We start from the raw sequence: 13,477 nt of genomic DNA, 5'->3' as shown, positions 1-13,477 counted from the left end.
AAACTTTTAGAACCACTAAATGAGATAAATCTATTAACTTAGAGTAGCAGTACATTTTCACAGGACTCTTTTGGGAGCATTATTTAGCAGCTGGTTCACTCTGCTACAACTTTGCATTGTCAACAAACGTGGGCTTCTGATGAGAGTACTGATGATGTACTGAAAAATCAAGGAAACTACAGTATGTGGAAATTAATTTAAGACTGAAAGTAGGAGGCACATCTTCATCCAAAGAGTTGTAGGAGTATGGAACAAGCGCCTCTCAATTGTAACCTTTCTTATTAAGGAATCTACATTCCTTTGACATGGGTATATAAGGATGCTTTTTTTCAATTGAAAAAAATCTTCCTGTTGCGGTCAAATACTAAATAATGGGATGAGACAAACTTTTAAAGATAATGTACTTAATATTCTGATGTTTGGTGTTAACTGAGAACTATTATATCCCCTCCTCACTTGTAAGGAATGAACCACGGAGGCAGGAGAAAGGAGGAAGATGGGATGGAGGGAGCAGTGTGAAAAAAGATGTGTGCATAGAGGGCTCAGCAGTCAAAATATTTATACATAAGAGAGTGGAAGTGCAAGATTACAATTTGACTTTTTCTCCAGTCTTTTGTTACAGAAGAGTTCTTCCTTTAACATCTCTGATGGAGCGTTAAACTCGCCATATAAAAGTTATCTCATTAATTAATGCTCATTAATCACAAAAAGGTTTTTATATTTTCTTTTGGGGGGGACCTTCAAGTCTCTATCATTTCTATCTGTTAAGTAAAAGTAAAAATATTTACTTATTGACATAGTTACTATTACCCTATCTTACCCCGAAACTACAATTACTAGTATTCTACAGATGTGATATGTAATGGAGGTAATCTTTCTAATACTGAAGTTCTGTAACAGTGTGTTTTGAAAATCTAAAATGAGAGTACTGTCTTGGACTGCTTTAAGTTTGTGTTTACATGTGATGAGTACTTAAAATACAATAAAAGACATAGCGATCACTGACCTCTGTAAACAAAGTTTTACTGATACAGTTCATCAGATACCGAAATGTGAAGCTACCGTCTTACACAAGGAAAAAACATAGACATATGTTTCATGGCCAGTAGATGGATTACAATAAATAGTTTGAACTACAACATCTGTACACAGAAACATTTGCCCCATAGCCATAGAAATGTACAATATCAGTGCAACATATATATATATTTTATTATTCAGAAATTTATGACAGACATAACACTTTTGAAAATAAAAGTTTTTTTGTTTTATGTTTTTTCTAAATAAACACAAGCAACTACTGGATTTGTAATCTCTGTATTATATACAGGTTCCTAAACAAGAAACTCCAAAAGGCACAATTGTCTATACAACATGTACAAAAAACAAAAAAAAAAATGGCTGGAGCTGACAAGAAAAATAAAAAGGAACAAGGTAAAGATTGGTCATTATTTATGATTGCACGTATAATATGAAATGTCAGAAAATGTGCTTTGAGGAAAGAGGTGTTTGCAGAATTGCAAACCTTTTAAGTGTTTTCAGTTTTACAAAGTGACAAGCATTACAAAAAATAAAATGAAGAACTCTCGTGAAGCGATCAGGTCGCTATTACGAGTCTGTCCTCGTCATCGCTAGAGACGTCATTGTACTCCACTGTCATCTGACGTCTTGGGGCCCCAGGGCGTCCTTGAGGCCTTACTTCACAGGAGCCTCCTGGAGAAGCCTCTTGCTTTGAGACTTCTTCCTCACTGCCCTTTACAAAGTGCTCAATGGCAGAGCCTCTGGCGCTCTGAACCGGTGCTGTTTCTGGGCCAGCCTTGGGTCGTGACGCCACTTCTTCGTCACACTCTGCGCTCTCTGCAGTGCTTCTGGAGCCCGACGGCAGTTCTGGCCTGTTTGAGGGTGTGATTTCTAAATCCCTTAGCTGAATACTCGTGGATGTTTGTGGGGTTAATGCCCGACCAGCAGTGTTGATGTCAACATCCCCAGGGGGGATTATGGATCCTTGAGCAAGCGTAGCATCACAGGGTTTAGAATTGACATTGGAAGTGTCTTCCCCACCTTGGCCTTCAGCTGCAATCGGACTGACCGATGGAATGAGAGTGGGCAATGCTATGTTCAGGATCTGCAGCCCAGGGATGTGTGCTTGTGGGCTCGGGCAGTTCTGGCTTGGTGGGTTGGCGGCCAGCACTTGCAAGCCTAATGCGTTCAGAGTGAGGCTCTGAGGATGCACCTGGGGGGCAATGTTGGAGTTTGCCAGGCCCACAATGTTGAGCGTCTCTAGGCCCAGAGCCGGAAGGGGCTGGAGAGTCTGAGTGCTGAGGGTTTGCAGTCCTGTAACACTGACCTGTCCGATGGGAATGCAAGGCAGCACGTTGTTCACTTGTTCGGTCATAGCCAAGGGGTTGCCAGCGCATGGCGCTCCTTCAGGGGATTTCTCTCCATGAGGGCTGGCTGTGCGGTGAATGACGCTCACAGCAGGGATGGTGAGCTGCACTGGCCCGGCCTGGATCGGCACAAAGGTGGAGTAGGCCGCCAGCCCAGCGGGCACCAGCTGGATGCCCCCCACAGGGATCATGCTGTAGGGGGTTCTGGCGGGCTGCTGGGAGTGCAGGGGCAGATGGCTGAACAAGTGTGTTGGTGTTGCTGCAGGCTCTATCTGACTCTGAGGGAGGAACTGGGGCTGCAGTGGCGGCGCCGTGTAGACAGACGCAGGCACTAAATTGGTCTGAGTGCTGCGATCAACCGGCAGCCCAGCTTCACTCTGCTGACAGGACTGGCCCCCTGGCAGGTGAACCTGAAAAGAATGATCACAACACAGAGAAAGACATTAGGTTCAACTAGAACAATGCTAAGGGAGAGATTCCTAATAAAAGCAAAAATACCAAATTGCAAAAACGTATGCATAGACTCAACCTATTCTCTGCACATGAAGAAAAAAAAGAACAAAAAATTTACTTGAAAGCACAGCTGAATTCCAGCTTTACTGAAATTCTATTTAAAATGACCTATTTAACAGTTATGGAAACTGTAACAACAACCAAAGTACAGTGTTGAAGTTCACCTTCTCCTAAAATTCCATAAATAATTTAAGTATTCAATTAAAGCTGGAAGGCATAATCTCTTGTTGATGTAAAAGATAAAAACAAATGAATAAGGTTCAGAATGGAATTTTTTCCCACAGTGGGAATCACTGTCCTTCTAACAAACAGGTCTGCAATGGGACACATTTTCATAACAGTCATAAAGTGTAGTCCAGTGAAAATGTTTCAGTTGCTGTTTTTTTAATGGGGGGGGGGTTCCTTGAAGGTTAATGTTAATTCAATGGAAAGGGCTGAGCGTCCTTTCAGAATACGTTTTTTCCCACAAAGGCAGATGGAGGACAGCTTCAGACTAGACTGGAACATGCCATGATGAAGGGTGCCAAACAAAGCAAAAGCTGCAGATGGAGGAAGAGAAGCTAAGGACTTCTGGTACTTCGGCCAGGCAGACTATGCACTGGAGCAAGAGGAGCGTGATGTGCCAGAGCACCTGGCTTTGGCACAATCCAAATATTTAACATCCAAAATATTATTAACTGCAAGTACACAGCATATGTTCTTAATGTAGCTAATTCTTAAACTTTCAGTTTCATTTTATGATTCTTCTTATAAATAAATATTTCTTTTTCTATAATTGGAGCTCAAATTCATGAATCCTCCCATTATATGACTTTGTTTAGCTTGGTCAAAGAATTACTCCTTAAAATTATGTTAAATTAATTAAGATAAAGAAAATCCTAAAAATCACGTACTGCTCTTTTACCCCATCTTTCACAATAGCTACATGTTTGGCCAATGCTTCCCTTTCAGGAACTGGACCTATTCCACAAATCAATGCTTTACCATAATCTCAGACTACAACAAAAAGCAGTGTATAAAATGTTTTTATAGCTATTGTAGCCTTTCAACATGCTATTTAATTTGCTCCACTCTTTGCCACATGAGGCATAAAAATAAACTTCCAAATACATTTTTGCTTCAACAATGAGTTCTGTTCATTCACAAATAAATCCTGTAACATTTCTTCCATAACCTTTGTTAAACTTGTGCATATATGCATATAAAGAAGATGCAAAAACCTTTTGTAAGATGTGTCCTTACATTCTATTTTTGGGGTTTTTCTGGAAACCTAAAGAGCCACGTGCTGTATAAGTAACAACACAACTACCCCTGCGCAGCCTCATTTTTGCTTGAGCTTGTATTAATCGCAAAAATAAGGGACTAGATTAAAGTGGCAACTGGCCGATTGCCTGATTTTTTACCTCGGTGTTCATTTCTTTTAAGTGCCAGCAATCTCAAAAGACCTGCCTTTGTCACTATGTCAGTTCATGAGTCAAAAACACAACAGAAACAAAACGGCAACCTTTGACGGCTCCGAGACCTTGTTTGAGGCCGAGGGACTGAGAGGATCGTCCTGCTCCGGGTAATCGATTGACATCTGTCGGCAGGGGGACTTGGGGCTCAGCATCGGCACTGCGTCTGGCTCTGTCTCTGTGCCAGGGCTCCTGTGCGGGGCGCTGGCCTGTATTTCTTTAGTGGACAGAGGGAAGGCATCTCCTGAGATACTCATTTGTGCCAGCAAGGCGCTTGGGAGGGTCTCCAGAAGAGCGGTGTCCAGCTTGGCCAGGCTCCTCGTCACCCTCTGCTGCTCGTCCGCACTGGCACTGCTTGGAAACTCGCTGTGGCTACTGCCTGCTGGGTGATGCTGAGGGCTGGCAGTGACTGACGGGGTGGCAGACAGCACCGACTCTGCTTGGCTGTCTTCCTCATCCTCTTCCTCGTTGTCATTATCGTCATCGTCCGCGCCATCCGAGTCCTCCACGTCTGAGCCTGGGCGTTCGTATCCCAGTCTCCCTTTATCTCCTGCGGGGTACAGTGACAACAGGGTCATATCGTGATGTTTTAAATAAGTAATTGGAGTTATATAGAACTTTTCATCCCAAAAGATCCCAAAGCATTGTGCATGCAGGAGGAGACCCATTTCATCCACCACTTAAGCATAGCACCATCTGGATGACACACAGCCGCCTTTCTGTATCAACACTCCCACTGCACAGTAGACCAGGTGGAGAAGCGAGAATGTGCTTGAAAACACAAGCTGAATTAAAGGGGAGCTCTGAGGAATCCAGACGGTAGAAGAACAGTATGGAATTTACCCAGGACACTGGGACTAACAGCCCTACACTTTTGAACAGTGCTATGTTATCTTTAATGACCAAGTAGTCAGACCTCGGGCTAATGTCTTATCTGAAGGACAGCACCTACGACAGCACAGTGTCCCTGGAGAAAGCCTACCTCCTACTGGTCCACCAACACCAGTGAAAGATCCTGACCAGGCCCAGCCTTGCTGAGCTTCTGAGATCTGACCAAATCGGGTTATGAGGTGGTAACACCACTAGTAGCCCCTATTTAGTGAGAGTTCATGTGAACTTTTATATTTACACATACACACAGGTATGTGTGCGTTCCTGTATATATATATATTACCGGTCTAGGGAAATACATCGTCAAACACATCTGGCTATAAAAAAAACCACCACAGTGTGTCCCTAAAACACAGAACATATAGTCAGTACATGGTTTAGCTCTCTCTAGTGTTCACTGTTTCAATATTTAATTATCAGAAATCCTTACTCTCAACAACAGTCTCAATGTGCTTTGTAATAATAGGCAGACCCTTTACATTTCTAAGTGCTAATATAAAATTCTTCAATTCACCCAAAGCCGATCCTCTGAAATGATAAAGATAAAAATGTATTGCTTTATGCACTTACTGTCATTTTTCCTAAATATTACTGTTTATAAGCATGAATTAAAATATTTTCATAAGTCTTAAATCCCAGAGCTTTGACACAAACAATCCTTCACATCAGTAATATCACTGCTGTCCTAGACTACATACAGTTTTTTGTAATTCATCTGAAATGCTGCTTGGATATTTTGCCTGAACTTCTAAAGTAATGCCCTTTTTTGTCATATTGACCAACTCAACTGGATGCAACAGAATCTGTTTTTTTTACAGATTTGTGCCAACAGTGTGTGATCACATGTGGGAAGGATCATCCATTAGTCAAAGTACTTATCCATTCACAGTGTTTTAAACTCCAGTCAGACAAAAACAGAATCTTAATTCACCTACAGTAGGTGGCTTGTTCACAATATATACCTTCTCATATCAGAATGGGTGTGCATCTCTTTGATCCTGTGTTACACATGCACTACAACAGATGGAAGTTCACGAAAAGCATTAATACGATTTTTTCAGATTTAGAGTAAATTATTTAGATTTAAATTTAAATCTACGCAAATATCTTACACTGAAGAAAAGAAGCAGGTTACCAGGGATATTAAGGCTGCTCATATACATAAACACATCAACTGTGAGTTTGCCTGGCCAGTAAAAAAGCACTGTCAATGCATCACATAGGTGACATAATTGGTTTGCCAGGGAACAAGAAAACAATGAATGAAATTTCTAATGCCCTTAAAGTAATAAGTAATGACTAGCGGTACATTTCTCACAGCATGAACAGTACAGTTGACCACAGGCAGGAGGAAACAAGCTGTACAAAGTGCTAATAATGAGATACAAGGCATTTGTCAAAGCACTCAGTGCATAGCTGTTTATTTCTGGCAATCTTACTACCTGAGAAAAAAAATCTTTACTTATTAAGTTTTCACCAGGGCACCACATGGCTGTAAGATGTGCTACAATCCACACAGAACACAATTTCAATAGCTATTTATTACTTTCTCCTAACAGTTCCACATTCCTTCCTGTGTCCTTAATACTGTAAAGACGCTCTTCCCCCTCATGGGTTGAAAAGAGTGATCTGCATACAGTACTGCACGTACATGGCCATGGCACACAACATGTTTTCTGCAGACATTATTCTGAAACACTGGGTTCATGCCAATCAGTTTTAGGATTCACCAAATCAATGAAGGGCTACATCAATCTACAGGGGCTGGCATCTTAAATATAAAATATTTCATATTTTAACAATGCAATTCCAGTGTTGCCCTTTGTGCTTCTATGTTAGTGATCCATTCAGGATCACTCATTCGATTCATTCCTTAAGGACACATTTCCACAGAAATTCTATAACTGCTGCAGAAAATAATTCCTGATTTACAGGCAGAGAGTACTCTCAACCAACAGAGAGAAGACACGATATATACTAATTTTTTACCAAAATGTTCAAACACTTTCTAGAAAGACCAAAATAGGAATCTATTAATGTTCAAAACTGTTTTGCTAAGTCCCCAACTCCTCCTCCTCAACAAAAGACTCTAAAAATGTCTATCATCTTAACGACTTTTAATGGCAGTCTGTCAATCTTCCAAGGTTGGATGAACTACTTTACTGCTGGTAGCATTCCTTTGCAAAATGTCTCTTAAAGAAAGAAACTAGTTATTAGACAACAAATGACTAGTTGCAGTGTGCTAATGCAAAAAACGTGCAAGTGGTCAAAAGATTATCTAATAAACCTGCTTAATTAGAACTGCTTTCTATTTTTCTGAAAAGATGACATCACCATGCACACACCTACACCGAGTTTTGGAAGAAAAGTTGCAGTCAAATCTGTGCAGAAAAAAAAATATTGATGGTGACTGTTGTTCCCAGTTCAGGGAAACGTAAGGAGCAGGAAACTGAGACATTTTAATAATTTAAAATAGGTAGAACAGTTGTTCCACAGCTTTAATGAACCACATGATAATAGGAAGACATCTGCAACAAATGTAATAAATGTTATATTGACTCCTAGATCCCGTTTTATTGCTAAAGGGTTTTTTGTGTCTTAATGTAGTGCTTGCTGGAATAGGTTCAGTGCATGTAGTGCAGTATTAGTATTCAATCCTGATCTTCATTTTTCGGCAATAAATCTGACGATTTCAATAGCTTTTTTTAAGGGGATGATTCACGTATCTAATCAAAGCCGGCAGTGGGAAAGGGCCCACACGGAGATGCTATCATTAGCACGTTTTGTGTGGCAAGGCAGCACTGGCTGAGTTCAGTCGTAATTGCAGATGCTTCGGAAGCTCACTCTCCAGCTAGCTCACAGGAAGCAGAACAGAAGACGACCATCCTAACCCCCCCTCCCCACCAAACATACACACACAGCAGCACCTGCCCCCCCCTTCGCTATTTTTTTTACAGTGCTGGAGGAATTCTCAAAGGCGATTTGTCATCCTCTCCTGTATGAAAGCAGCGTGGGTGTAATGAGGCCCGTTTTCATCCCTGTCACTCGCCCACAACACTGGCGCATGGCTCTAGGTAACTAATTAGAAGGCAAGCTGATGTAGGGGCTGGAAATGCACAGCAAATAAAGGATCCATCACCCACATCCCCACAGATTTAGCAAGATACTGCTGTCAGCCTGAAAAACAAATACTCCAGAGCGTTTGCAACCAAAGAAAACACAAGCTTCTGTACTTTCTAATATTAGAAGCTGTAATTTCCTATTTTAAATTATGTGCATACCACCCACATGTGATTGGAGTCATAAAGAAACAACATTTAGCACTATATAAGCATCCACTACCATTCATCTTGCATTCCAAAAGTATTATAGAGGAAACACCAAGTTGTTCCAACTTATTATTATTTTCAATTTCACTTTCAAGCTTGAGACACAAGAACAGAAAAAATATCTGGTATGGAAATTATTCAAGGTTGCAAATCCAGAATTAGGTATCTGCTGCAAAAAAAAACAAAACAGGTTCCCAAATTAATTTTGGTTAAAATATAAAAAAAATGAGTATGGGTTCATCTTGAAACAGCAGAGGGATATTTATGATTTTGATAGCATGACAACTGTTTGTTAATGTTCAATTTAAGTACAATTCTCAAAAAAATCATTACAAATAGATGAAAAAATCCTTATTTGATTATGCAACATTACTAATAATCAATTGGAACCACTTTGAAAATAAACAGGTAAAAGAAAAGAAATAGAGTAAAATATTCTTTTATTCCTGGTATTTTTGGCTTAGTTCACTCCTCTTCAGTAAAGACAGACCCAATCTTGGTTCACAGAGGTTAAAGAGTCGCCTTGTTTTTGAAATAGAGCTTTGGTCTCGCAAATGAACGATGATGACTCACACTCCCTGAGGTATTTTATTGCGAATCCTTGTTGATCTACTCGACAGGGGCTACAAGTCTGGCAGAAAAGCATCCATCATCTTTATGGAGTGAAAAATAATAAAAAATACAGTGCACACTCTTCATCAAACATCAACTAACTTCCGCACTTACACCTCTCATTCCGTCATAAAAGGCACATATTTTAAAGGGGTATAAATTATAACTTATGCACATAAAGGAAATCCCAGTGATCAAACTTTACAGGCATTATAACGTGCTACAGGGAAGACTTACTTCTGTGCAAGTGATAATGACTCATACGAAACTTTCTGAGATTTTGACAATTAACTTTGTACAGAACTGTTAAAGTTCTGTATGGCACTGCACAAGCCAACCAAGTTAATGTATCTGAAGTCATTTAAATGTGAAGAGTGAAAAAAAAATTAATCCTCAGAGGTACAGACCTAGTTAACCCAAAGTATAAGGTAAGCATCTGTAGATGTGGGTAATTCCCTTATCTGAATCACAGCAGCCCAATTGGTCACAGCTTATCCTGATTGTTCCTGGCATTTGGTGGATTAGAGAGAGCACTTGACAGCTCCCTGAATGGGGTGCCAGTCTGTCAAGAAAAATTATCCCCCAAATAAAGCAGCTGGGTGGACTGGAGCAACTGGGGTGAAATATCTCACAAAAAGTATAACAGCAGGTCAACAGTGGGAACTTGAACCCACAGCCAACCAGTTATGAACCCAGAGACTTGTTCAATACGCTACGGCACACCTGAACATTTTACAAGCTGCTGCCATGCAATGAACTCTTGCCTCCATGAAAAAACACAGAAAAAAGATAGAACTGACTAAATATGTTCCAGCATTTCACTGGTAACCTTCATTATCTGCCCATACAATGTTTTTTTTTAAGTGCTTAAAATAACTTCTTGTAAAAGTAAAAACTACAAAATATTTTTTCAAACATTCAACCCGGTGGTGTTCAGGAAATTTTATTTATACAGAAATGTGATATCTGGTTCATTACTCTCTTACATCTTGATTTAGAAACTCAAGATCCCATCCTCTTTTTTCCCTTTAGCCTCAGTTCACTACAATCAACCAATCCAGCAGACCCAGAAGCTGAATTTTTTTTAATATAAGGCAATAACTGTTTGTTCATGAACTTTAAAAGGAGGCAGAAATACATTATTATTATAAATTATCTTTCTCCAGCACTTGAATGAAGCAAAGGTGATGTGAATGTCTGATTTCATGTGTGAAGCTGGCACCGAGGGAACAGAGATCAAATCACATGACAGTCACATGTACAGTATGTCTACGATCCTTTTTTTAACATTTTACTTGTTTATTCATTTTTATAACTGCCCACTTTGGAACCTGTAATTATTTCTGTAGCTTTTGGCTACAGCTCATAGAAATGCCACCTGTCCTGCACAGGGAGAATCAGGAAGGGGAGACACACGAGCTCCCACCCACTGAGTTTTTGACATGCCGCCAGACTGGAGAATTCACGCTGACTGGAGGAGCGGCACATCCCTTCACGGACACTGCTGCCAGCCTGCGGGCACAGGGGAATCTGCAGAAATCACTAATTGGACAAAAGCTGAGAAAGCCCTGCATGAGTAATCTTAAAGTGCTCCTCGGAGATAGAAATCCAGCTCCTTGGGCTTCTCCTGCTAAAAACTGGCTGGTGATACAATAATTTGAATTCTGATCGCCAGGAGAACATAACCCTTATCAATGAATCCGGCCAGAAATTACGGGCAACCAGGAATGCAGACAAAGCTTACCTGACTCTTCTGCGTCTTGATCATCTATGAGACCCACAGAAACACCCATTTCCATGCATTTCTTGCTATGGGCTTTGGACTTCATGTGCTTGGTCAGGTTACCTGTGAAGGCAGAAGAAGGTCACAGTTAAATGACACCGCCATGAAAGAGATTTGGGAATTACGAAATGTACAGAATACATTAACAACCCATGCTGTCAAGGCGGAGACACATGGGATCTTTTCAAAACTCTTCATGTTGTGACAGAATCATCTGAGTAGTAAAAGAATGAGCTCTATTGGGCTGATAGTCCTTGTCCTTGTTCTTAACATTTCTTATTGCCCACAGGTGAGTGAAAGTAGAGAAACAAAAAATGTTAGTGTTGTGATTAATGACCTTAAATGTGGATGTAAATAAAGCTCACTTTAAAAATGAGAAAAAAATCAAAAGAATCATTCAATTAGTGAAAAAAGTTGCTGATTTCCTTTGTAATACTATATTTCAAAGCAGATCTCTTACTGTTGTAAGAAAAAAATATTTACACCTATATTTATCAGCAGCACTGAACACAGTGCTAAACATATGCTCCAGCTTATGGTATTGCTTTGTTAGTGTGCTTGGTACTTTTTTACTACTTGAACTGAAAGTTGAAAAGAAAGAGTGGATTAGGATGTGCGATGAATAATCCACCTTGAAGTGTATTGAAATAACCTTTCAGGAGCAACTATAGCACAAAGGCATCAGAAGGAACTTGAAACAGACCGTGAAAGGAAAGGAACATACTGGCTGAATTGAGATAAATAAAAACAAGCTTTTGAGGAATATTTTCCTTAGAATACCATGTAGGTGCTCTAAAAGCATCACAGGCTTGCAGTCTTCATACAAGGGGCTGTAACTGCAAACACCATTATATAAACTGGTTAGCTCTCTTGTGTACTACTGTGTATTGCTGCACAACTGTTGTACCCCCCCCCCCCCCCCTTGATCCGGAGTGGAAAACTCAGCACTACAAAGTAAGCACCAGGGTTAACACCATGCTATGGAAACACCAGAGGAATTACTATGCACATTTTATTGCAAATGCATGAACCACAATCAACAATATATAATACAGATGAAGGGAACTCAGTAAAAAAAAACAGAAAAACAATCTATCAATGGAATGCATTAATGACTTGCTCAGTAATTACATGACAAAGTAGCAGCCAAGAATCAAAATGGCTAACTATATGAAAAGCCCATCAGGCTAGGAGAAGACAGCATGCAAAATACTGTATAAGCAGACAAAGCATTTGAATTTCTGTAGTCTTATGAAACAAGAATTAATGAACTGATAAAAGAAAATTCCAAAACTCACAAGTGCACATACTGTAGATGGGTTTGTGTTTCATTTTATAACATGCAGAGAGGTGTCTGTTTTCACAGCACATTATTGTATTTGGATTTTGTGCAGACAAAATAAGAGAAATAAAGTGTATTATACTCGGCCTAGTCCTAGAATTACTTTCTAGTACATTTAAATAGATGGCCAGAGGAACAGTGTGGTATTCCTAATGCTGGAGTTTATAATGCAGTAAGAGAAGTTTGTCTGTATTGTGTCTACCTATTTTCCTATCCTATCATATCCCAAATATGTTCTGTAGGATTGAGGACAAAGATCTTACCAACCCCTGAAACATTTCAGTGTTGTTCTTCAAGCAGACCACACCCAGAATTTTGGCTGAGCTTATCAGGATGCTCACCATAAAACTGCACCTTTTTGTCCAGAGAGGGACATGATTCACCAGCAAACAGTGCCTTTCACAGAAAACAGCAGTTTCAGTCCACCTGTAAGGCACAGCCAGTGCCATGCTGAACTACAGGAGCAATATCTTGTGGACTGAACCTTTTTCTGGGCTTCTGCCATTCTTGCAGTATCCCATTAGAAACAATAGCACACATCACTCCAAAGCCAGGTGTTCTACATTCCACAGTCAATTGTTCTGGGACAGCTATAGCCATATCTGTGAATTCACATGCAGTGATCATTGACTTAGGATTGCCTGACCTGCCATAAAATACTTGGACATGCAGTTCTTAAAATCAGTGGACACACCTGCAGGCACAACTGTGCAGTTAATGATTTCCTGGATAATGGCATTTACACCATGTGAATTGGAAATTTGTGTTTACCAAGTACTTTACTGTATTGTTAGGTCCATTCTGACATACTTTTAGGTTCTGCACTGGTGTGTCTAATTTTCTTTTTCCACAAAATATTCCCTACATTGGACTCTGAGAACTATAACTATTAACTCTGCTATAGTGTCACTTTTAATATGTTGGCCAGACACCTTAACTGCCTGAATAAATTAGCACCAGACTGTTCTAAACTTTGATTATTGTCCACACTGAGAGGCACTGGCTGTATTAGGCTACAGATTTACATCAATATACCTGTGGACTTCCACACACATCCTCTGGATAAACACTGTCTTGTGCTACAATCCAATACTGCCAAAAGAACAATTTAATCTAAACTTTACACATACTGTAACGCCTTACAGATATGTTAGATAAGATCCTGA

General features: G+C 40.1%; 1 protein-coding gene across 2 annotated transcripts in view; it reads right to left on the bottom strand.

Annotated features, from left to right (window-relative positions):
• Window positions 1-1,007: 1,007 nt before the first annotated feature.
• hivep1 (HIVEP zinc finger 1) overlaps window positions 1,008-13,477 on the bottom strand; it is an 82,297-nt gene continuing 69,827 nt past the window's right edge. Inside the window, exons 7-9 of one of the 2 annotated variants that reach the window (XM_088929255.1) lie at window positions 10,931-11,032; window positions 4,405-4,904; window positions 1,008-2,797 (exon numbers count right to left, since the gene is read on the bottom strand). In XM_088929255.1, coding sequence (XP_088785381.1) covers window positions 1,598-2,797; window positions 4,405-4,904; window positions 10,931-11,032 — 1,802 coding nt within the window. In that variant the 3' untranslated portion in view covers window positions 1,008-1,597. The remainder of the gene's footprint in view (window positions 2,798-4,404; window positions 4,905-10,930; window positions 11,033-13,477) is intronic. The other variant, XM_088929256.1, reaches the window with a different exon arrangement.

This window comes from Atractosteus spatula, chromosome 12 (assembly GCF_055471065.1).
Source record: "Atractosteus spatula isolate fAtrSpa1 chromosome 12, fAtrSpa1.hap1, whole genome shotgun sequence".
NCBI classification, from domain to species: domain Eukaryota; kingdom Metazoa; phylum Chordata; class Actinopteri; order Semionotiformes; family Lepisosteidae; genus Atractosteus; species Atractosteus spatula.
Note: the sequence above shows the minus strand (reverse complement) of the source record. Positions and strands in the feature narration are given on the sequence as shown.